The 24128-nt window shown below is 46.3% G+C and overlaps 1 protein-coding gene across 12 annotated transcripts in view; it reads left to right on the forward strand.

Annotated features, from left to right (window-relative positions):
• TSPAN11 (tetraspanin 11) overlaps positions 1-24128 on the forward strand; it is a 242771-nt gene that overhangs the window by 185306 nt on the left and 33337 nt on the right. For 8 of the 12 annotated variants that reach the window (XM_019482166.2, XM_059726702.1, XM_059726710.1 and 5 more), the window contains 2 exons: positions 1194-1280; positions 3738-3788. The exons of 1 other annotated variant lie outside the window; for it this stretch is intronic. In XM_019482166.2, coding sequence (XP_019337711.1) covers positions 1194-1280; positions 3738-3788 — 138 coding nt within the window. The remainder of the gene's footprint in view (positions 1-1193; positions 1281-3737; positions 3789-24128) is intronic. 3 more of the 12 variants (XM_059726707.1, XM_059726705.1, XM_059726706.1) reach the window with 1 other exon arrangement.

The following is a 24128-nucleotide window of genomic DNA, read 5'->3' on the forward strand; positions in this document are numbered from 1 at the left end:
AGTACACACAAGCAGGAGACCTATTAAGAAGGAAAGTGCCATTTTTACGTAGTTATTTTTTTTCCATTGCCCTTCATGGTAGGTGCTGTAAAATCAGCTCTGCCATTCCTGTTCTTTATTATTGCACAACTGATGGTGAAAATTCTGCTCTCAGGCTTTCTTCTGTCATTGTTAGAATGCAGTTTCATAGCTCTGCTTGGAATACCAACTCTCAATAGCCATAATGAGATTTTACTAACCAGCAAATGTGTTTGAAGTTATAGAATAGCATCATCCCCACAGCAGGGGAAAAGCCTATCAGTTCCTCTCTGTAGCAGTTGCTAGGATCTTAGCAAGTAGCTGTCCATCTTGATCGTTTAAATAATAACAGTAATATCCAGATGTGGAATGAAAGCATATTCTCCCTGCTAAACATTTGGAGTGATTACATGAAATACGTGCTTGCCTTTGATACTTCCATGGAACTTGCCTGCAGAGAGTTAGGAAGAGGTGAGCAGACTTGTGACTCATCAAGGACAAGGTAAATGGCAGCCTTTTACCCTTCCCCAGTGGCAGGGCAGCAAAAGGCCTGTGAACAAGTAGGTATATGGCTTCAATGGGGCTTTGCATCCTTCCCACAAGAACATTGGGCCTACCCAAGGGTTCTTGTTTCCTATAAGTGCTTGGATCCACAGTAATGCTCAGGGATGGAGCTTTCCATATGTTCATCACAGGCAAGTGTCACACCAATCAGCTGACTCTGCTTCTTTGGGCACTTGCATCAGCCATGCACACTGGCTTCCAGTACAAGGAACCCTGTAAGTGCAAACAATGCTGTTGTCACCAAGCAGATAGCCACCCAGCATTCCTCCTTGCTCAGACTCAGAATGAGGTAGAAGTTTGGGAGGTAGAGTGATTAAATTGGGGTGGGGCAGGTTGGTCTTTTAGTGATGTACGACTTTAAAATTCATCACAACAAGCAGAACTGCTAGAAGAAAAAAATCCTCCCTGACTGTATTTTGAAAGCAGAAATGGTGTACCCTGTTGTCATTCCTCTTCCTCTGAAGGGTATAGGCAGTAACCCTATCCACCACAAAGAGTTTAATTTCCTGTTGGGAGCGGTAAAAGTTCCATATGAAAGCAAGGAAACGGGGCTTACAGCTTGTTGACATTGTTGGAGTATCCTTTGTTGTAAACAGAGATCTTGTTTGCAGGGAGGATGTATAACTAAACTGGAACAGTTCCTGGCAGATCACCTCTTGATAATGGGAGCTGTCGGCATAGGAGTATCCTGTCTTCAGGTGAGTCCCATGGACCCGTCATATGGTGGGCCCTCATTCCAGTCCATTTCATGCAATGTAGAGGAAGGCTGCAGCTCATCATGCAGCTTTGAGACTAGGTGATCTGAAACAATAACTGGTATCTATTGCCAGGCTTCAGCAGACAGATATCAGGGAAAGAAAGTTTTCAAATCTGAGATCCGTGTTTGCTGCAATATGGGTTTCTCCCAGGTGCTGACCTAGCCTATATGGTCTTCCAGCAGTATTTTCCTTGTTGCTTTTGTTTTATTAAATGATAAATCAGTAATTGCCCTGAGAACAGAAATTTTCTAACTGAGTGGCTTTTGAGGCCAACCTAAGCCATGACATTTATTTAATATTATTTATTTATTTATTTTTAGAAAAAGCAAGCAGGTATTGGTCTAGAAAGATAGCATGTAGGGAAAATACTTAGGGCACAGACAGAAATGAAATTTGTTGTGCGATTGGCCCCATTTGCTGTGTGATTGGCTCTAAAGCCATGCCCAAACAGATCATGCAACAAATTAACCCTCGTTATATGAGGCTTCAAATGAAACCACTCCTAAGTGGAGTGACATAATTAATTTTGGTTTGCTCCAGCTGTATCACAGTGAGCAACAGCTGCTGTTTCTGAATAGAGGTCCCTTGAATTTTCTTAGCCCTGCTGGAGGGGGTAGGGGGTGGGGATTGGAGCTCCTCACTCCAGCAGAGCTGAGAAAACCCCAGAAGACCTTCTTCCCCTGCCTTCTCCCCCACTGCCATCCAGAGATAGCAAAGGGGCAGAGCCAGGGAAAGATGAAGCCTCTCTTCCCCAATTGGCTCCAAACTGGATCTTATCTTTCCACCCTTCCAATTCAACAACTAACGTCTGTTGGATCGGAGGGATAAGTCTGACTCATGGCGTTTCCTATGAATTGCCATGAGTTAGACCTGGGAGCTGCACTTCTGTCTGTGCCCTTACAGAGTGAATTAATATAATATCTTTCCTTCAGCTCCCATGAAAATGAGCCAGGGCTTTGGATGAATGGTGCTCTTCCAATACCAGCTTTGGAGTGATATTTTCCCTCAGGACTCTATTTCCTGCCTCTATGTGGAGAACTTCATTTAGAACACAGGGCTGCATCTACACGAGATGTTTATTGCAGAGTTCACTAATTAACTGCGCAGTAAGCATCTCAGCATCTACAGTGTGCCCATATTAGGGTGCCTGAAACTGATAAACTCCATAGCAGGGTTGTCTTATAAAATACAAGTACTACCCTGCTGCAGGATTTTTTTCATGCACAGCAGCGCATGTGTAGACACTGCTCCGGCTGGCTGAGGCAAAGTGTGCTTCAGTGTGGGGCTAGCCGGCAGGCAGCCCTCATGCTGAAGCACCCTTATGCCCCGGCCAGCTGCTCTGCAGCATGTGGAGCCCCATGGGAACAACCAGCCTGGGGCCCTACATGGAGTAGGGCAGCCTAGGGCTGGCAGGCTGACCTTCCAGGTCCCCTGCCAGCCCGGGCTGCTCTGATGGGGCACCACATGCTGGGCACAAATAAACTCCAGAGCAATATGTTCTGGAGTTTTCGCTCCTGAGCGCATGTTCAAATGACATGCCTAGAAGCAAAAAACTGCTGAGCAATAAGGATCAGAGTTTATTCATGCACATTAATCACACATGTAGACATACCCAGGTTCTCCTCCAAACCTACTGTCTAGGTGAAACAGTTCATTGAAAAAGGGAATGGCAGATTTCAGGTCTCTAAAGACAGCACCAGTCTATACTACTCTTGTGGCAAATTTCAGGAAGGTAATATAAAATTAGAAAGCTGTCTGCCATCAGCTGCAGTGGAGGTAGGGGAGCAGTGTTCTTTCCTCCTGTGATGTTTTTGTTCCTCTCAAAATTTTATTCAGAAGAAATATTATATTTACTTGCATACTATATGCACCTTTTCCCCAAAATCAGCCTTTGAAAACTGGGATGTGTCTTAAACAAGAAAGCTGAATTTTCTTTGCTGGAATAGAAGCATGGAGACACTGCTGCAAGGTGGATGCTAGGCTTCTCCCTCTGCCAACCTCAGGGAGAGATGGGGCAGAGTTCCCCGTTGAAGGTCACAGCTACAGTGTTAACCTTTTCACAGCCACAGTCACTGCAGTCAGGCTCCCCTGCAGTCAGTAGTCAGTCAGTGTTTTTTTCTGCCTTCCCAAAGTGTTTGTCTTATTTGATGGCATGCAGTATACAAGAAAATACAGTCAACATTTTTTACTCCTACTGCCCTTTCCATATCGTCTCAAAACATTATGAAAAATGATGAATTAAGTCCTGACACTTCTGTGAGGCTGTAAAATATTATTATTCCTGTTATGATTGTGCCTGGGCAAATAAGCTGTAGTGCTGAGTTGTATATAACCATAGAACAAAGACAGTCCTGGTCCTACAGAGTATATAATCTAAATATTGCCCTCACCTTTCAGACACAGGAGCTGAGGCATGGGAATTGCAAGTACCCTGCTCAAGGTTACACAGTAAGTTGCTGACTTTTGGGACCAGAACCCAAAGGTTTCCTGCCTCCTGCTTCTGTGTTTTAAGCAGCTGACAATGCTGATCCCTTTGAAAAGATTTCCTCCCATGCAGGAAGGCATTGTTAGATTCCGTCTCTGTCAGGTTCTTTATCTAATCTCATATGCTGCCTTCATTTCAGAGGTAGATCTATATGTACTTTTCTACTCAAAGAGCCAGCAAAGCTTCCCTTTTATGTTTCACAAACTGGAAACTCAGTAAAGGGAAAAGGACAGGAAGCATTAGGTCTACCTTAGATCAGAGATATTTGTAGAGAACAGGAGACATATCAGAAATTCCATGCTAACCCTGGAAGAGCTAATTTAATATCACTTGCTGTGTAGGGGCTTGCGGCTAGCAAGCACGGACATCCTTGGCTGCTTATTTCCCTTCAGTTCTTTGTTATCACCAGGTATTCCTAATTCTGTGGCTTTCAACATGCAGGAGCCATTTCAAAACATACACAGTCAATCCCAGTACCTCTGATGTAGAAATGTAGTTGGATGTGGATCTCTGTCAAGTCTGCTAATTGTGAATTTGTCACTCAGGGGAAAGATCATGGATTCATTTCTCTTTCTGTGCTTGCCTATAGGCATAAGTTAGGTCTCTCACAATACACAACAAAACAGGGAATATGGCCCCAGTCCTGGTTCAGGTTATCTTAACAGCTGTGATCCAGGAGAGCATTCCTCATACTGACCAAGCAAGTACTAAGCCACCTTCCAATGCATGCGGTATAAATAAACAGTAACAGGGTGCATCTACATGTGCAATTAATGCAACACAATAAACTCTGGAGCAGTTCAAGCCAGAATAAACTGCTCCCAGGCGCAGCATCTACACATGCTCCCAGGACAGCAGCAACTTGAGCCAGGTTAAGGCAGGCCCCCCCAGCTGACTGGGCTGATCAGGCATAATTTATACCGATGGTCAGTATCTACACATCCATTTCAGCACAGTAAATTACTCCACCGTAAAATAGTACTGTCCCCAACAGTACTATTTTACAGCAGAGTTCATTAGTTTACTATGCCCTAATACCAGCCCACATGTAGATGGTGATGCTTTACTGCAGAGCTAATTAGTCTACTCCTCAGTAAAGTGCACATGTAGATGCACCCACAGAGAAGCATCTGAGATGCTGTAGTGTACTTTTGGAAATCCTCCAGAGTCTATAAATTGCAAGAAAATGTACTATTCTATTCCTAAGATGTGACTCTCTTCACGGGGAAATGCAGTATTGCTAAATGTGTTTCTCTTCTTTCCCCCTGAGAAATGATTGTGGTAAAGTGACAATGGATTTTAGTGTCCACCACTAAAAATAAGATTTCCTCTTGAGGTGTGTTAGATGAATGGGAAGGGCTTTCAAGTGTGAATGTCAAGGGATTTTGCTCTTGAATATCAACAGGTGCTTAGCCTTCACAATAACTTTTTGTGCGCTTCAGTCTGAACATGTAATATTTTATTGAATTTACTACCTCAGCTTGGAATAGACCATTTAAATAACCATAATGAGCAAATGACCAATGAGCAAATGTACAACCAATGAGCAAATGTGGTCAAAAGTACAAAATAGCATCATCTACATGGCAGAGGGAAAGCCAGCTGCTTCTTCTCTCTAGCCACCACAAGGGCCTCAGGTTTAATGAGGGAATGTTCATTGTGATCATTCAAAAGTAGGGCAGATTGGGGGGGGGGGGGGAGCCAGGATGAACAGCTCCTCATTAAACCTGGTGGCTACAGAAAGGAAGCATCTGGCTTTCACTATGCTATGAAGAAGATGCTGTTTTGCACTTTTAACCACATTTGCTGTGGGTAACCAATGGATGTGAAATAGCTCAGCTTTAGTAAGACTTTTGATACTATTTCCTGTGATATTTTCAAAAGCTAAGGAAACATAGTCTAGATGACATTGGTATGAGGTGGGTGTATAACCACTTGCTTGGATAATCATGTTCAAAGACTAGTAATCAATGGTTCAGTATCAAAGTGGGAGGAGATATCACCTGGTATTCCCCAAGAGTCTGTCCTGGGTCCTGTATTGGTCAATACTGTAATTAATAACTTGAATGATCTAGTTGAGCATTCTTTTATTAGATTCATGTATTACAAGCTGATGGGGTAGGGTACTTGCAGGTTCTTTAGAGGTCAGACTTAGGATTCAAAATGACTATGATAAATAGGAGAAACATGTTTTGAATTAAATGGGATAACATTCAGTTAAGGCAAGCGTAAAGTCTTGGAAGGTATAGTCTTATGCACAAAATGGGGAATGACTGGCTAGGCTGAAGTATCTTGGGTTTCTTTAGTCTGGAGAAAAGAAGGCTAAGGTAGAGTGTGATAACCGTTCAAACACAAAACATTTTGTTACAGAGAGGATGACCATCAATTTTATTCTGTGTCCACTGGGGACAAGACTAGAAGTAAATGTGCTTAAAATTGCAACCAACCAGGGAGATGTAGGCAAGATATTAAAAAGAACTTTTCACTCGTGAGAGAGATTAAGCATTGGAGCAGATTGCTAAAGAGATTGTGGAATAGCTGCCTTGAGAGTTTTTAAGTGCAGGCTGGACAGATACTTGGCTGGCATGGCTTAGACAGGAATGATCTGCCTTAAGCAAGAGCTTAGATTAGATGACTTTTGCAGGTCCATTTGAGTCCTATTTTTCTATGGTTCCCCTAAAAAAAATATTTTTTCAGTTGTGCTGGATTAAATGTACCTGATCTTGTCTGACTTTTAGAAGCTAAAGAGTCCTAAGCCTGGCTACCCTTGAATCCCAGGCTTTTTATATACAAGCTAAGGTGTTGTAGACAAATGATTAGGGAATATTACATAATGATAACTGAATGAGTGGCAACACTTCTTCCAGCCCTATATGAGCTGAGCAGGTCAAAAACAAGAAAAGGAACTCTGAGGTACAGCAGCCTCCCCAGCACAGACATAATAAGTATATATAAAACAAGAGAAAGCTTTGTGTCTTTATGTGTTTGAGCATTTTGAATCTCTCTCATAACATACCCACTGATATGCTGCTTGAGTATCTAATTTTGTCTTTAGTGTTATTGGTCCCTGCCAAAGCAGCAGAATAACTGTATTACTTTACTTTTTGTCCTAGTAGTTTGGCCTTAACCAGCCTGGAGATGGATTTTCTTTATACATGGATCACATATACTCAGTGGCATGCCTTTTAGCCCCTTCACCTGTGAGTGAGCTGTACAGCTCTCCCTCTGCCTCTCTGAAGGCAGTGTATTCCTGTTTCAACAGCTATCACTAAGCCTTTGCTTTTTTTTATTTTTATTTTTGGATGAAAATATATATATTGTTTAAAGTACAGTCTCCTGGAAGACATCCCTCACCTATTTTATACTCCAATGTTCTGCCTTCTTTTTCCTGGAGCTCAAGTAGAAATATAGTTAGGTTTAAAAAATGAAAACCTAAAGAAGAGGAGAAATAAAACCTTGAAGTAAGAAAGTTAACTTCATGAAGGGTATCAGTTGTGTATTAAGACCTTAATTAGTTCTGCTTATCTGTACATTGTGGATTGTGCTCTTAAAAGTAAATCTAGTTCTGTTTTAGTCTAGTTCTGTTTTAACAGAAGTCAGTGGTAAAATTCCCATAGACTTTAGTAGGAACTATGTCCAGCCAGGGCTCTAGGCTTTTGAAAATCCAAGCTACAAACAATTATGTTTCTTTCTTACACCTTTCTTAACACACAGCTATCATTTGCCAGAAACTGTCAGTATCAAAACCTTGCTTCTTGGCTCTCAGTTTACTGTTGCAGTGACCAGAGCCAGCCACTAGAAGGAGACATGATTACATTCATAAGACCAGGGTATAACATAACACCATACCATAGTGTGGTGAGATGTATCAACATCATTACTTATTCATATACAGTAAAAACTATTGTTATCCAGCATCCCCTGGGAATGGGGGATGCAAGATAACAAAATATGCCGGTTAATTGAACAGCCCTGGCCCCTGCTTCTCACACCTCATCTGGGGTGTCCCTCTGCCCCATCCCGCACAGCCCCACACAGCCTGTTATGCCCCTGGGCTGTGGGGGCTTGGCAGCACAGGCTGCTTTGCCCTGAGCCATAGGGGCTTGGAGAAACCAGAAGTGCCACGGTGGGCACTTCCGGTTTCACTTTATCTTACAAGCCGGCATGCCGGTTAGTGGAGCATGCTGGCCTATAAGATGCCGGATAACAGAATTTTTACTGTAAATAGATTGCCTTCTTACTTGGCAGCAGCAATGGCTGCCACATTTGTGAGTCTGCCTCCCATGGAGAGAGGGAGTAAAGCATTTTTCAGCCAGGGCAGCTCTATGGATGTCACATTGCTCACCTCTTCTTTATTTCTTGTGCCTCCTGCATCCCAGAAGAGAGGAAGGCGGGAAGGAGAACAGTAGAAGGGCTGGCAATGGCATGGGAAGCAATACCAAAGGACAGTCCTGCATCCCAGTGTTGCATCTGTGGGTAAGGGATTGATCTCTGGATCTCTTCTCTGTTTTCAAGTGGGGTGCTGTGGTGCTGCTTTGTAGCATTGTGGCTTATATCTTTGCCTTTCTGTAGACAAAGGGAAAGCTTTTGGCTAGCCCCACATTTCCCTTTCTGCAGTTGCTCCTCACCATAAGATGTGACGAGTTTTATCTTCTTTGGACCTACCTCTTACAAGGCCCATGATCAGTGGACCAGATCTTCAGTACCTGGTCTCAGTGGTGAAATCCTATTTTCTTCCTTACCAGGCCACTCAAAAATCTCTTGCTGAGGCCCAGAGTTCTTTCCCCATTGCTTTCATAGTTCACCCCTAGCTCAGTTTGCCATTTTTGTCTCTTGCAGGAACTTTCTTCTCCTCTGCCAAATACCCTCTCTTCCTTCTCCCAATAGTGAGAGCATTGGTTGTTCTGGTAACATTTACCCCACATTTGTGCTTTTTCCTGCCCTGGGAGTCAATGTGAGTCCTGACTGACACTATCTCAAGATAGTGGTCTTTTCATCTAGAGTTTCTGCTCCTCTTGGGAACTCAGTTTCAGTATTATCTCCTGGAGTTCCAAGTCAGGCTGAGACCTCCTGTTCTAATCCTACTAAAGTTGTCAGCAGAGGAGGCAGCGCCTGTTATTTTCCCACCCAGAAGAAGTGCTCTTTAATCATTCTGTCTTCAAGGGAAACAGATAAGCTGCTTACAAGCAAAAAATAAAATGTTTGTTAGTCCCAGGCAAAGGGACTGACAATGTTGACAGCTTTCTGGATACCAGCTAACATTCAAGTTTTCCCCTGACTAAACTGGTTTGTGTCCAGTCTTTTGGCCATATTTTCTTGCTTTTGCTCCCACTTGTCCACCTCCACATGCTTTGTATGACACAGCATTGGGCTGGGCTGATACTGTGGAAAGCTCAGTAGATCAGACTGGCAGAAGTGGATCCAGAATCTTGCAGAGTGGTGCAGGAACAGCACCCAGCACTACAGAGGTGGCTGTACCCTTCTCTTCCTCTACTCCATTCCCACACTGGGATGGGCAGACCGTGCTGCAGGAGCAACAATTGGGAACTTTTTTTAAGTCCTCAAAGGGTGTGTCTACATGTTCATTAATGCACCATAGTTATTGCACACGAAGTTTAGTACTTACATAACCAAGTACTAAATTAAGGCATAGTAACAGGTGTTGCTGCTCAGGAGCATCAGCACATAGGTTTTTATAGATGCTAACTGTGCAGTAGCCTAATACTACAGCGCAGTAGCATATTAGTATGGGTTTTGCCTGGCACACTACTGCACAGTGTTATTAGGCTACTGTGCAGTTAGTGTCTTCTGTAGCCACACCCAAAGCAAGTAAAAATTCTACCCCCACCTCCCCTTTCTTGCTCAGAGGCATATCCATTCCCTTCCCTTTCCCCACTTCCCCTGCCTGCTGCTGCCACTGTCCCCACTATCTTGGGGTCAAGGGGAGCTCCAGAGCCATTTCTACCCAGCTCCAGCCGGGCTCAGCCTGGGGTTGTGGTGGCACTGGGCACGGATCCCCCTCCCCATGCCTGCTTCTGGGTTATTGGGAACACCTAGGGAGACCAGGCAGGGAGGAGGAACCCACCTGACATTACCACTGTCCCAGGCTGTGCCCAGTCCCTGCACAGACTTGCTGGAATAGGCAGGACCAGCTCTGGAGCCTCTCCCCACCCCTGGGTCAATGGGGACAGCAGCAGCTGGTGAGGCAGTGGGGAAGGGGAGAGTGGGCAATGTGCCTCTGAGCATGAAGGGGAAGCAAGAGAGAGAATTCTTATCTGCTTGGGGGCTTAGAAGTCCTCAACTGCTCCTTCTGTGGCGCAGCCAGACAGGAGGTGAGACTACACCACTGCACTACTTCTGGACCCACCCCTGGACCATGATTTAGGAAGCACTGATATAATACCTCCCCCAGTACCACCACTCTCTCATGATTAGGGATCCTGGTTTTCCCTGATAAAAAAATAGTGCTTCAATCACAATAGTAAAATAAATTCTAAGTGCCTATAAATGTTGATATTGGATTTGGAGATTTTTATCATGAAAAATCAGAGCTCGCCCTACCTGCTTTTAGCTCATCAGGATGCAGGTGCAGGCCCCTCACTCCCTACCCACAGCCCCCTGCCCCCCTCCAGCCCTGCCAGAGGGGGCCCCCACCTGCCAGGGTGATGCATCCAGGAACCTAAGTCTGCAGCCCCTGCCCCCCACAGCAGCACTCGAGACCCAGCTGCTGCTTGTGGAAGGCTTCTGAGGCCTGAATGGGGAGCCCAGCTCCCCTTCCCCCACAGGCAACACAGCCAGAGCAGAGCCTGTGCAGGGGGGTGGGTGCAGGCTGGCCACTGAGGGCTTAGGTGGAAGGTGAGACTGGCTCCTCACCACTGCGCGAAGTCAGGGGGATGGAAGGACCTGTGCCCCCAGATATGTGTGCAGGGCAGAGGCAGGTTTGGGCTGCCCACTGCAAGCTTGGGCTCCTCACCCTACTGCCATCCCTGGGGCCTCTGCAGCCCAGCAGGTGGGACCCAGTAGGCAGGGCTGGGTAGAGAAGATCCTTTCCACCTCTGCAAGCCCTGTGCTGCCCTGGTGACATGCATTCTGCCTGCTTGGCAGCAGCGAGGGGCACAACCCTGCACCGCCATTTCTGCTGCTGTGAGGCAGGCAGAGGACACCTTGCCAGGGCAGCACGGGGCTTACAGCAGTCGCAACAAGTTTCCCCACCTGGCCTCACTCTGCCCTGCTGCCCTGGTTCCCACCCACTGGGCTGCAGAGGCCCCGGATAGGGCAGTAGGGTGGGGAGCCCAAGCCCACAGCAGGCAGCCTGCACCCACCCCACCCCGTGCACAGATATAGGGGGCATGTGCCCACCATGCCTCCCCAGACCACGCGCAGAGGCGGGGATCTGGTCCCCAAATGAGCCTCCTGCAGCCCACCAGGGCTCCAACCCCACACACACAGGCCCTAACCCCACACACTGCCCAGTTGGGCAGCAGCCCCAGCTCCAGTCCTGCCCTGCCCAACTCCCTCCCTGTGGGGGCCTCGATTCTCTCCTCCTGCCAGACTTACCTTTGGGAGCTGCTCTCCAGGCTGCCTGGCAGCCATGCGCATGTATGTGCACATGGTGCCCCCTACCTGACTGCCCTCCTTCCGCTCCCCCCAGCCCCTTGCAGGCTGGGATTCTGCCAGCCTGCAAAGAGCTCTTTGCAAAAGAGCAAAATCCACGTGTTTCTCTGTTAAAATGAAAAAACCATATTTTTCTAAAAGGGTAAAAGTGAAAATCTGTGGTTTAAACCCGGATCCCTCCTCATGATGCACTACATCTGTCTGCCACTGATTTTGGTAGGTAACATGAGAGGGGGGTAATATACTACAAAGGAAAATTGCTTCCCTCTATTTCTGTCTACTGTAGTTTTTTCTAATGCTATCCTCATGCCAAGTCTATTCCTTCTCCTGGGGAGAGAGTACACTCCCTCAGAATCAGGCTTGTGAAGATAACCATTTTCCACCTTTCTGGAGCTATATAGGGAGTGTTTCCCAATAAATTACTTTTCTCTTGTTCCTTCCAAGACTTTTATCTGCTTCACAGATTTACTTTTCCTGCTCAGTACCTTTTCCTCATTTGATCTAACACTAAAATAGTCCATAATTTATCATACAAAGGCATGTGTATTAAAAAAAACTAATGTAGCGATTTCCCAGTTCATCACACATAGCAGTAATTTTCCCTTAGCCCCAAATACATATACAGACAGAGTTGTGTACTTTGGTGAAGTATTGAAAGGGGAGATTTTAAAAACTATATAAACCATGAAATTCAGAGATCAGCTCTGAGGGCTAAGCGTAACATTATCCCTGCCGTAGACACAGTGACATAGGGCCTTTCAGGGCACAGTCCTACATGGCAACACTGGGAATTATTCAGAATGTGCACAAGGGTAGATACTGTTTAAAAGCTTTTTTTTTAGATTAAGAGCCCTGTTAGTACTCAACTTTTCTAAGTATGGACAAGACCTGCTCAAAATGGTGTAAACTTACCTAGAGAGGTCAGAAAGCTTTTCAGCTATACAACACAATAGTGATGACCCTAACACTTGTTTATGTTTTACCCTAATCCCTATTGTGATGACCCTAACCCCTGTTAGGATGACCCATACACAACAGGTATTTTTCAATGTTGGCATTAGCTCATGGAAAGACTCTCATTGACTTTTTTAGGGCTTGAGTGCCGGTCCTTCTTGCAGTATTTAAGCTATTTTCTATAGAACATATAGGAGAGTATAAGGCAGGAGCAAGCAAAATATGGCCCACAGCTGGATCTGGCCACTAGGAGATTTTTTTCTGGCCTGTGGCTGAATTAATTGTATCCAGCCTGGCCTGCAGCTGCCCCTGCTGCAATCTGCATGAGGCCAAGCCCCACCCACTCCCACTGGGGCAGTGTACTGCACTCCCGCCCTCGCCCATAGGAGGGCCCCGGCCCCAGTCTTGACCAGCACACACAGCTTCTGGGCAGGGCTCCTTCTGCTACTACTGCAGCCCCCCAAGAAACTGCTCTGCTCCCCCAGCCTCCAGTGGCATCTCCTCCTGTCCCTGCTGCAACACGCTGAGCAGCTGGTACGGGAGCAGCATCAGGTAGGGATGGGGGGATGGGAACCTGCAAGCTGGGCAGGAGCCCAGGACCAGTGCCAGGGCCAGTGAGCATGCAGGTGGTGGGAGCACAGGGCCAAGGTGGGGCAACAGGAGCATGGAGCCCAAGGCACCATGAGCATGGGACCTGAGCCAGCAAGAGCATGGGGCCAGCCCAGCCCCATTGAGCAAGTACCCCTGTGGCTCACCTGCAGCTCCCAGGACCCAAGTGGGAGCCACACACAATGGAGCTGGTGGGCTGGCCCTGCTCCCTGCCATCACATGCAGCTCCCAGGACTCGGCCAAGGCAGTAGGGAGCAAAGTTGAGCCAGCCCAGCTCCATCACATGAGACTCCCTGCCACTCCCAGCTGAGTCCTGGGAGCTGCATGAAGACAAAAATATTTTTTGAAATAAAATTAAAATATGTTATAGTAGATGTTTGATTTTTAGTATACAAGTTGGTTGTTTTCTAGTTCCAAGATGGCAAATCTCCCTCCCAAAAGGAGTACCTTCCGATGGCAAAGGTCAGGGGTTAGGGGTGGGACTTCCAGTCCTAAGATGGCTACCAGGGGACAGGACACCTGTCAAGGGGTAGAGCTACCCTTGTGGCCCCTGACAGCTCACCAGAACTAATTAAGTGGTCCTCCAGCTGAAATAATTGCCCACCCTTGGTATAAGGAAACATTGCTGGTACAGGAGTAACTCTATATATTGACTGTTGGGGCACATTGTTAATGCATTCTGTTGGCCCGGTTGTGTGTCCCATTATTTGCTGTTCAGTCGTGGAAGAAACAATTAACATAGTGCATACACAAGACCTCTACCAGGTAGAGTTCAGGTTGTTATAAGAACCTTAAGACTCAGTTGTTCAAATCTGGGAATTGTCAGTCTCTGATGTCAAGTTCCACTGATGTAGTTTTTTGCCTTCATTGGTCTGTTTGGTTGTTCATCAGAGAGGGAGAGCTAGTAAAATAAGCATTCTAACCATCAGAAAATAGCATATCTTGTGTTCTGTAACATAGGTACCTCTCAGACACTTCTTTGACACCCATGGGCCCTGTAGTAGAATGAGCAGATTGCACATTTAAACCTGGAATTCAGTCTTGGAGTTCAGGGGCTGCCAATATATTTGTATAAACACATAATCCTATGAAAGACAAACATTGCAAACAGATGCTAAAAAAAACCCAACTTTTATTCTTGTTTTCTCTCCTTACTGATATCTCCCCAGGTGATATTTTTAGATCTCTCTCAACTCATCCCACTCACTACTTATAAAAAAGAAAGCAGTAAGTTTTGGTAACAAATTGTGTGAAATGGCTTTTCTCGTACTGGATTCTGTTGTTTGTTAATTTTCGCCCACATTTCCACCAAGACAGGTAAATAGAAATGATTTGTCATCCCTTGTTTGGAGCAGCTCTCTTGCCATTCTGTACAGTCAACATTTTAGAGCTTTATGAAAAGGAGGAATGTGGTCTAATGGTGAGAGCAGGGGACACTGGATATGGATGGACAAACAGACATCCACGCACTGGCTAAAAGGGGGCAGGGCATTTCGTGCGTCATAGAATCATAGACTCATAGAAAATTAAAGTTGGATGGGACCTTAGGAGGTCATCTAGTCCACCCTCCTGCTCAAAGCAGGACCATCCCCAACTTGATCATCCTAGGTAAAGCTTTGTCTAGCCAGGTCTTAAAAACCTCCAAAGATGGAGATTGCACTATCTCTCTGGGTAACCTGCTCCAGTGTTTTACTACCCTGCTAGTGAGAAAATTCTTCCTAATATCAAACCTAAACTTCCCTTGCTGCAACTTGAGACCATTGCTCCTTGTTCTGTCCTCACAGCCACCACTGAGAACAATCCAGCTCCATCCTCTTTTGAGTCCCCCTTCAGGTAGTTGCAGGCTGCTATTAAATCCCCTCTCAGTCTTCTCTGCTTCTGACTAAATAAGCCCAGTTCCCTCAGCCTCTCCTTGCAAGTCATGTGCCGCAGCCCCCTACCCATTTTTGTTGCCCCCTGCTGGACTGTCTCCAATGTGTCCACATCCTTTCTGTAGTGGGGGTCCCAAAACTAGACACAGTACTCCAGATGTGGCCTGACCAGTACTGAATAGAAGGGAATAATCACTTCCCTTGACCTGTTGGCAACACACCTATCATTGAAACCCAGTATGCCGTTAACCTTCTTGGCAACAAGGGCACAGTTGGCTCATATTCAGCTTATTATCCACGGTAACCCCCAGGTCCTTTCCTGCAGAGCTGCTGCCCAGCCAGTCAGCCCCCAGCCTGTACTGGTGCATGGGATTGTTCTGTCCTAAGTGCAAGACTTGGCACTTGTCCTTGTTGAACCTCATGAGATTTCTTTTGGCCCAATCCTCCAATTTGTCTAGGTCACATCCTAGCCCTACCCTCCAGCATATCTACTACACCCCCAGCTGCTGTATGCTCACTGCCCATATGCCTGCCCTTATCCCAGGGGTGGGCAATTATTTTGGATGGAGGGCTGCTTACTGAGTTTTGGCAAGCCATCGAGGGCCACAGGACAGGTAGCCAGGGGCAGATAACTATTAATTTTCTAAATTTTGTAGGGGCCTCTCAGGCCAGATAGAATGGCCTGGTGGGCCGCATCCAGCCCGTGGGCCGCATTTTGCCCACCCCTGCCTTATCCTGTGGTTATTGGAAGCCAACCTGTGGTAATTTACTCCTCTTTTCCTGAGGGCTAATTTAGCGTGGTTTAGTTTTAAGTTAGTGCATGCTAAGAGTATATATACTGGAAGTTACTTTGAAGCAGCTGACACATAGTAAAAACCCACCCCATTTTGCCCCATGGTAAATTGCTTGTATGTTCATACCCTGAGTCAGGATTTCTGGGCAAAGTTTAAAAAAAAAGCCTACAAGTAGTATCCAACAGTCATAATTCCATACCCAAATATCTTTGCTCATTTTCCAGTGTCCTGAACACTTAAGGGCACTTCAGGGAAATTAATGGGAACTACTGGGACCTGAGCAACTGAGAATCAGGTTACTAATTTGGGCACTTAGAAATGGAGCTAGGAGCAAACTCAAGGCAATGATTTCTGAAAATCTTGGCTTTGAAATCTAGTGCCAGCTCTGCTACTGCTTCATTCTGTAACTTTTAGTTGTGGCTTTAGCCTTTTCATTTACTAACCATTTAGAATTTACAAATTAATTTACACAATGATGAAAATAATGCTCTGGTGAGGTCAGAACTATTAAATTGCATTTTTTGTGAATTACGGGATGGGAGTGCTCAGTGTTCACAATGCATAGCTTATTAATTCATGAATAAAATATATCACTTCTAGAGATTTGCAAAACATCCTGGTAGATGCTTTTTAATAGGTAGCTAATCTGTGCCAGATTGTCTGCAGTGGATTGTTTGTTGGATTTTGGTTTTGCTGTCCAGCCGGATGGCATTTTGGGCTAGAGCCACACCCCCTGCCTAGCTGGAGCCATGTTCCCCGTCTGTCTGTGTCCACAGCAGCGGCAGGCAGGGGCCATGGCTCCTGCTCAAAATGCCGTGGTACACTGGTTGAGAAACGCTGCTGTAGAGCTTTGAAGGACATGAGCATAACACTGCAAATAGCTGAATATGCAGATAATGCATTATATTATACTCCGCTCTGGGTGTGTCTACATGTACATTAATGGGCTGTTGTTACCGCACATTAAGTTTAGTACCTGTAATAACAGGTACTAACTCAAGGCACAGTAACTGGCACTGCTTCACAGTAGCACCAGCACATGGTCTTTTAGTGATGCTAAGGCATAGTAAATTAATTCTGCACGTTAACACATTACCATAGCTTTTGTCTACTGCGCATTTAGTGTCTTGTGTAGATGTGCCCTGTGGTATGGAAGTTTGCAACCAGGAGCCATCTTTCCCAACACTGCACTCTGCTGTTTTAAGATAGGAACTGAAGATTGCATTAGCTATTAAAAGCAACTACTGGAAATTTTCAATAGGTAGAATATAATTACCTATGTTGGTATTTAGCCACAATACTCTGATCGGAAAACCATCCATTAAAAATGCACCAAATCTCAATTTTAGTTCTATGGAAATTTTATTGGACTGAGGACTGCAGGATATTTTTAGTTCATAGTAAAGTTTCCCTCTACCTACTTGATAAGCGGATTATGTATGTTAGGTCTTAGTATAGGTAGATTGTCAGTGTCATGCTGGAAGGAGATTCATCTCCTCTAACTAATCTATTGCACAGTCATCAACCCAGTTGGGGAAGGGACGTGTAATCACAGCTGTAAAACATCGATCCAGCTAACTAGAGAAGTCTAGAGAAGTCACATCCTCCAGGTTTTGTAAGTGCAGTTTCATAGTTTCATAGTTTGTAGGGTCGGAAGGGACCTTGACAGATCATCAAGTCTGACCCCCTGCCATGGCAGGAAAGAGTACTGGGGTCAAACGACCCCAGCAAGGTGTTCATCCAGCCTCCTCTTAAAGACCCCCAGGGTAGGAGCCAGCACCACTTCTCTTGGTTCCAGATCCTAGCCGCCCTGACTGTGAAGTAGCGCCTCCTGATGTCTAGTCTAAATCTACCCTCTGCCAGCTTGTGACCGTTATTTCTAGTCACTCCTGGTAGTGCTCGGGGGAACAGGGACTCCCCCAACGCCTGCTGGTCCCCTCTGACTAGTTTGCAAATGGCCACTAGATCCCCCCTCAGCCTTCTCTTGTGGACACTGAACAGGTTCAGGTCCCTTAACCTGTCCTCGTAGGGCCTGCCCTGCTGCCCCCTGATCATGCGGGTGGCCCTCCTCTGGACCCTCTCAATGCTGTCCACATCCCTCCTGAAGTGCGGCGCCCAGAACTGGGTGCAGTACTCCAACTGCGGCTTGGTCAGTACCACATAGAGGGGGAGGATCACCTCCTTGGACCTGCTCAAGATGCATCTGTGGATGCATGACAAGGTACGGTTGGCCTTCCTGACCGCGTCCCCACACTGTCGGCCCATGTTCATTTTGGCATCAATAATGACTCCAAGATCCTTTTCTGCCTCTGCACTGACAAGAAGGGAGTTCCCCAGCCTGTAGGTATGCTGCTGGCTCTTCCTCCCCAGGTGCAGCACCTTGCACTTCTCAGTGTTGAAACCCATCCTGTTCTCATCCGCCCACCCCTGTAACCTGTCTAGGTCCAATTGCAGCCTATTCCTCCCTTCTAGCGTGCCCACATCCCCCCACATCTTAGTGTCGTCAGCAAATTTGACCAGGGTGCTTTTACCCCCTCGTCCAAGTCACTGATGAAGATGTTGAACAGTGTGAGTCAGAGGACCAAGCCCTGGGGGACCCCACTACCCACATCCCTCCAGGTCAAAAATGACCTGTCCACCACCACTCTCTGGGTGCGGCCCTCCAGCCAATTAGCGACCCAATTGACTGTGTAGGTGTTGACACCACAGTCCCCTAGTTTTTTTAATGAGAAGGGGGTGAGAGACAGTGTCGAAGGCCTTCCTGAAGTCCAGAAAGACTACGTCCACTGCTACCCCTGCGTCTAAGTTCTTAAATAGGTGCTTGTAAAAGCCATGCTTATGCAATTCTTAGGGATGCTGGTGGGACCCCTTGTTCCTCTCCTGTAATTGCTACAGGAAGGATAAGAGGAAGAACCTAGTAACTAATGCCTCTGGACTGCAGAACTGGGGAGAAGACAAGATGGCAGAACTTCTCCCCTGGCTTGGGAGAGTGGAAGAGCAACAATTAGAGCGACCTTTAGGCCTTTGTGAACTGGCTTTAAGCGAATGGTTCTGTACATATCACTTACATTACTTACTGCTCCCTGACTGGTGGGAATTTACTAAAGTGGAATCCACAGTGGGTAGATTCCCCTGTGACTTGAACTCTTCCTCTTTAGCTACAGACCTTGCAGTCTGAAAGGTAAGAATGTATGTACTACACAGAACCTTTATGGCTCCCCCTCTATCGTTATTTCAAGCCCCAAAGCAGTGGAATCCCATAGTAATAATTACTTGTAGGACAGCAAAGGAGTCACACACGGGCAGCAGGACTTTCTTGCTCCTTCAGGTCAGATCCCTCTACTTCTGAGAAGAGATCCTTGTGTGTACACTAGAACAACAGTCTTCTGCACATATTCACACACACACACACACACACATACACGCTACCTGCAGCATCACCCAGGTACTTCAAGTCACTCCTTTTAACATCGTAATTTTGCATGTGTTTCACCATTCAGTTTCACCCAGCTATATATTCTATTTATATGACTCTCCTATTTTTAGTGTCAGTGTTGTCTTGAATGCGTTACCTATTCAGTTTTCAAATATTTCCACTGATGGAGCCTCAATGCCCTCTCATGGTAGCTGTTCTACTGTCAAATTGCTTTTACAAGAAGGTTTTCCTTCTCACTGAGTTATATTTGCTGCTTTCTTTATGAAGGTCATTACTTTCTAAAACACAGCTGTCATTACTCTCAGACTGAGGATCAGCACTCAGTTGTGTGATTTCCTATCATTTATGTGCACAAAGCTCTAATTTATTTCAAATGAAAATCCCAGTGTTTTGAGAGGTTACTTCCTTAAATAAATATGTCTTATGAAAAATTATATGGATACAGAATTGATTCAAGCAATCCAAGTCCAGAAATGCTGCACAGTTATGGATACATAACTACTCAGTTATACAGTTTCCTGCACTTAGCATATGTAGTTGATTATGCCATATCATTTACAATTATTTTCCCTTAACTTCCCTGATTGGCTGACAGACTTTCTCCAATTATATTATAAGGATTTCATTCCTGTAATGTCAGCGTGAACATTTCTGTACTCCTGATTAGCAACTCTAATCCCTTTGACTGTTTCTGAATTTAGCATCTTCAATCTCTTGACCAGGAACAAAACAATCTACTTAATTTCTTACACCCTTCACTTTTTTTTTGCCTAGGTGTGTATTTTTCATTGTTAATGATTTTTCTTTTTTTCATTTAAAAATTGGGGGTGGGGGAGAGAGTGGGAATAAACCAATGTGTACATTGGCAAAATGGGGTATAGTGCACAGAAGACCAGAATAGCTTTCATCTTCTCTAAAGACACCATACACTCAAGAATGGTAATATTTGGCATTTCATAGATCCTCAGATCTATATAAATACAGTTAATTGATCCTCAGAAACACCTGGTAAATCAGCTAAGTCTTATTTCCACTACTGGGGCAATGACGTTTGGTGCCCAGGGGCAAAGCCTGCAGCGGCGATCCGCCCTCGCCCTGTACACAGATTGTGGGATGGGAGGCACAGCCCCCCCACCCATGCTGGCCTGGGAGTGCACGTAGTGGCAGGAGCTGCCCTCCCCCCGTCGCCACACTCCCCAGATGAGCCACTCACGGCTCCATCCTGCGCCCCACCCCAGCTGGGCAGCACCAGTTGGCACCCCTTTGCTTCAGGACCTGGGGTGGTCACCCCACTCCTCCCCCCCCTTGCTATGGCACTGCTTATTTCTGTTTTAAAGGCAGGAGAAAAGAACAGCTTTTAATGGCTGATGCAATCTTCATTTCCTATCTTAAAACAGAAGTGTGCAGTGCTGGGAAAGATGGCTCTTGGTTGCAAACTTCCATATCAGACGGGATTATAATTTAATGCATTATCTACATATAGGTATTTGCATGCCTAACAGTGCTAATATTGTGCAGCACCCTTAAAAGGATCTAACAGCACCCAAAGGTGCCTCAATACCCAGTTAAGAATGACTGCTTTAAGGTGTAGGCACCTAAAGAAGAGTGGACAGCACCTGTTAAGATTCAGCCTTGCATGATATGGAGCCATACTGCACTAAGAAACACTCAGAGAAGCACAGTTTAACCCCTACTCCATGGTATACTGAGGGAAGTGAATAGTCCCCACATAGTGTACAGCCTGCCTTAGTGGTAAGTGCCCTCTGGGCCACACTTGCAAGAAGCAGTCTGGGGCTTCCTCAAGAGCAGGTGCTGCTTTTATGAGTAGTTTTTGCCAAAGGAGCATGGCTGTTCCTTCTGCACAGCTATGAAGAGTTTCAGCTGCAGTTTTGGCTTGCCTTTTCCAAGACTACAGAATGAAGCAGAGGAGCAGCCATTAAAACACAAAAGCCATTGGAACATAGGGCTATGGACATTAGACCCATTAAACCTTGCTGCCATTCTATATTTGGATAACAGGTGGGTTGTGATTTTCCATAAACCTTGGTCTGTTTGTGCAAGGACCTTGTTACACAGTAATTTTGGGCGGCTCCTGGAGCTTTTAACTCCTGGATTGTCGGCACACTAGCAACTGATACTAGTTTTAAGCACTTGTTAGGCAGCTCAAAGTGATGCCACTCAAGGACAGGATTATCTCTGATCCGTGTTCCCCAGCTCCTGGTACTCTAAGGTGTGGCCAGTCTAGGCTACACCTTAGTGTAAACAACCCACCCCCCACCACTCCTGATTCAGTCCCCCACCTCCCGCACTTGTGGCTGCCCACGCTGTCTGTCCCAGGGCTCAGCCCAGAGAAGAGCAGCAGCCCAATATTGGCTCAGGCCAGGCAGGCAGGCAGGCAGGTTAACTAGGGTTCAGTTCCAAAAAAGAGGGTACCTATCATGTCGGGGGAGGGGGGATATGACTTTGGGATAACAGATCCCTGCCCCTGCCCATTCTGTTTCCCCTCACTCCCAAGCCACAGCCCCCCCTGCCACACCACATCAGGAGGCCTGGTCATGGCCCACCTCCCCCTCCCCGCTGCAGAATCTCCTGGCCACTCCCCCGCTGCAAGCATGGGCACCAGCCATGTGGGAGGGAGCCCAGCCATGGCTCTCAAAAGCTCCCTCCCTTCACCTGCTGAAGGGGGCAGGCAACCCCCCGGTCCTCCTGCCCTGCCACCTCCCCAGCTCCCCAACCCAGACTTACCTGCCTGCAGCTCCCTGCCTACAATCGCCCCTCCCCCTGCTCCTACCAGCAGAGCAAAGCAAACACCCAGACATTTGCCCCATTTTGAAAAACCTGCCTGGATGGAGATAGGAGGACTCAAAAAGAGGACATGTCCAGGTGCAGTAGTCTGGGGGCTGACCTGGCCTGTAAAGACCGAGGTGAAAAAGGCATTGAGTACTTAAGCCTTTTCCCCATCATCAGACCCACACTTCCCCTGACCTCCCTCTTGTTGCTAAAATATTTGTAGAAACCCTTCTTGTTACCCTTCACATTCCTTGTTAGCTGCAACTCCACTTGCACTTTAGCCTTCCTGATTTCATCCCTGCCTGCCCCAGCAATATTCTTATACTCTTCCCTAGTCATCTGTCCAAGCTTTCACTTCTTGTAAGCTTCCTTTTTGTGTTTAAGCTCACTGAAGAGTCCTCTGCTAAGCCATGCTGGTTGCCTGCCATATTTGCTATTCTCCCTGCACATCAGGATGGTTTGTTCCTGTGACCTCAGTAAGGTTTCTTTAAAATACAACCAGCTTTCTTGGACTCCTTTTCCCCTCAAATTGGCCTCCTAGCAGATCCTGCCTATCAGTTCCCTGAGGGAGTCAAAGTCTGCTTTTCTGAAGTCCAGAGTCCTTACTCTGCTGCTCTCCTTCCTTCCTTTCCTCAGGATCCTGAACTCAGTCATCTTGTGGTCACTGCTGCCCAAATTGCCATCCATTTTTATATCTCTCACCAATTCTTCCCCGTTTGTAAGCAGCGATCAAGAAGAGCACAGCCCCTAGTTTGTCTCTACAATACTTGTACCAGGAAGTTGTCCTCAACACTCTCCAAGAACTTCCTGAATTGCCTGTGCACTGCTGTGTTGCCCTCCCAGTAGATGTCAGGGTGATTGATATCCCCCACAAGAACCAGGGCCTGTGATCTGGAAATTTCCATTAGTTGTCTGAAGAAAACCTCATCTAACTCATCCTCCTGGTCTGGTGGTCTATAGCAGACACCCACCACAACATCAGCCTTGTTGCTCTCCCCTCTGATCTTAACCCAGAGACTTTCAACATGCCTATCTCCCTTTCTACACACCTATCTCCAGTTTCATCCTGGAGCTCTGAGCAATCATATGGCTCTTTTACATAGAGCACAGCTCCTCCTCCCCTTCTCCCCTCTCTGTCGTTCCTGAACAGTTTGTACCCATCCATGACAGTGCTCTAGTCGTGCGAGATATCCCACCAAGTTATTCCAATCACATCATACTTCCATGACTGCGCAAGGACTTCCACTTCTTCCTGCTTGTTTCCCAGGCTCCGTGCATTTACATACAGACACCTGAGATAACTAGCCAATTGCCCTACTTTCTCAGTAAGAATGAGGAGTCCTCCCCTGTTGCCTCCTCCTGCTTATGCTTCCTCCAAGTCACCCACTTCCCCACTTACATCAGGGCTTTGGTCTTCATCCCCTGGCAAACCTAGTTTAAGGCCCTCCTCACTAGGTTAGTGAGCCTGTCTGTGAAGATGTTCTTCCCTCCCTGACAGGTGCATCCTATCTCTTCCTAACAATCCGTATTCAAGCCAGCAGATGGACGCCTCCATCCCCCTCAGAAGGGAGTCTCCAACCACCACTATCACCCGTTGCTTCCTCTTTGTGGCAGTGATCTCAGTCCTCCCCATCTTGGGGATTCCTGGCTTGGCCTCTTCCACCAATTGAATGTGCTCCTCCTCCTCTGTTGCTAGCACTCCGTATGTGTTCTCCAGGCAAACCGTTGCAGGTGGGGATGACAACTTCTTCCTGGTGGAGCTAACAAGCTTCCAGCTTCCACCTTCCTGGAAGTCCATGCCCTCTTCCTTTTCTAGTGCTATCTAGAATCATTGGTTCCAGACACAACAAAGAGCTCAATCCTGCACTCATTTAACATTGGGATGATCCATCCAATCCAGTCAGAGTTCTTTGCCCTGCAAGACTGGTCTCAAACCTAGTTCCTTGTTCATCTTGATGGGAATTGGGAAGCCAGATCTCAAAGATGGCTTTCAGAATCTTTGTGTACATTTCTACAGTGCGCTGAATGTCATCAGTGGCTGGACTGAAGGTGGCATCAAGTTCTGTAACATCCATTCTTCATGTAGATCTCTTGCTCCAGTAATTGTGTTTCTAATAGCATAGCCACCACAGAGCCTTCATGGTGCAGGAGGCCACCAACTATGTGATGTGAGAGGTTTATTTTTTTTAAATATATAAATTTGCTAGTATTCATATGATGTGATAGAGCTTGTTA

The sequence above is a fragment of the Alligator mississippiensis genome, chromosome 4 (assembly GCF_030867095.1).
Source record: "Alligator mississippiensis isolate rAllMis1 chromosome 4, rAllMis1, whole genome shotgun sequence".
Taxonomy (NCBI): domain Eukaryota; kingdom Metazoa; phylum Chordata; order Crocodylia; family Alligatoridae; genus Alligator; species Alligator mississippiensis.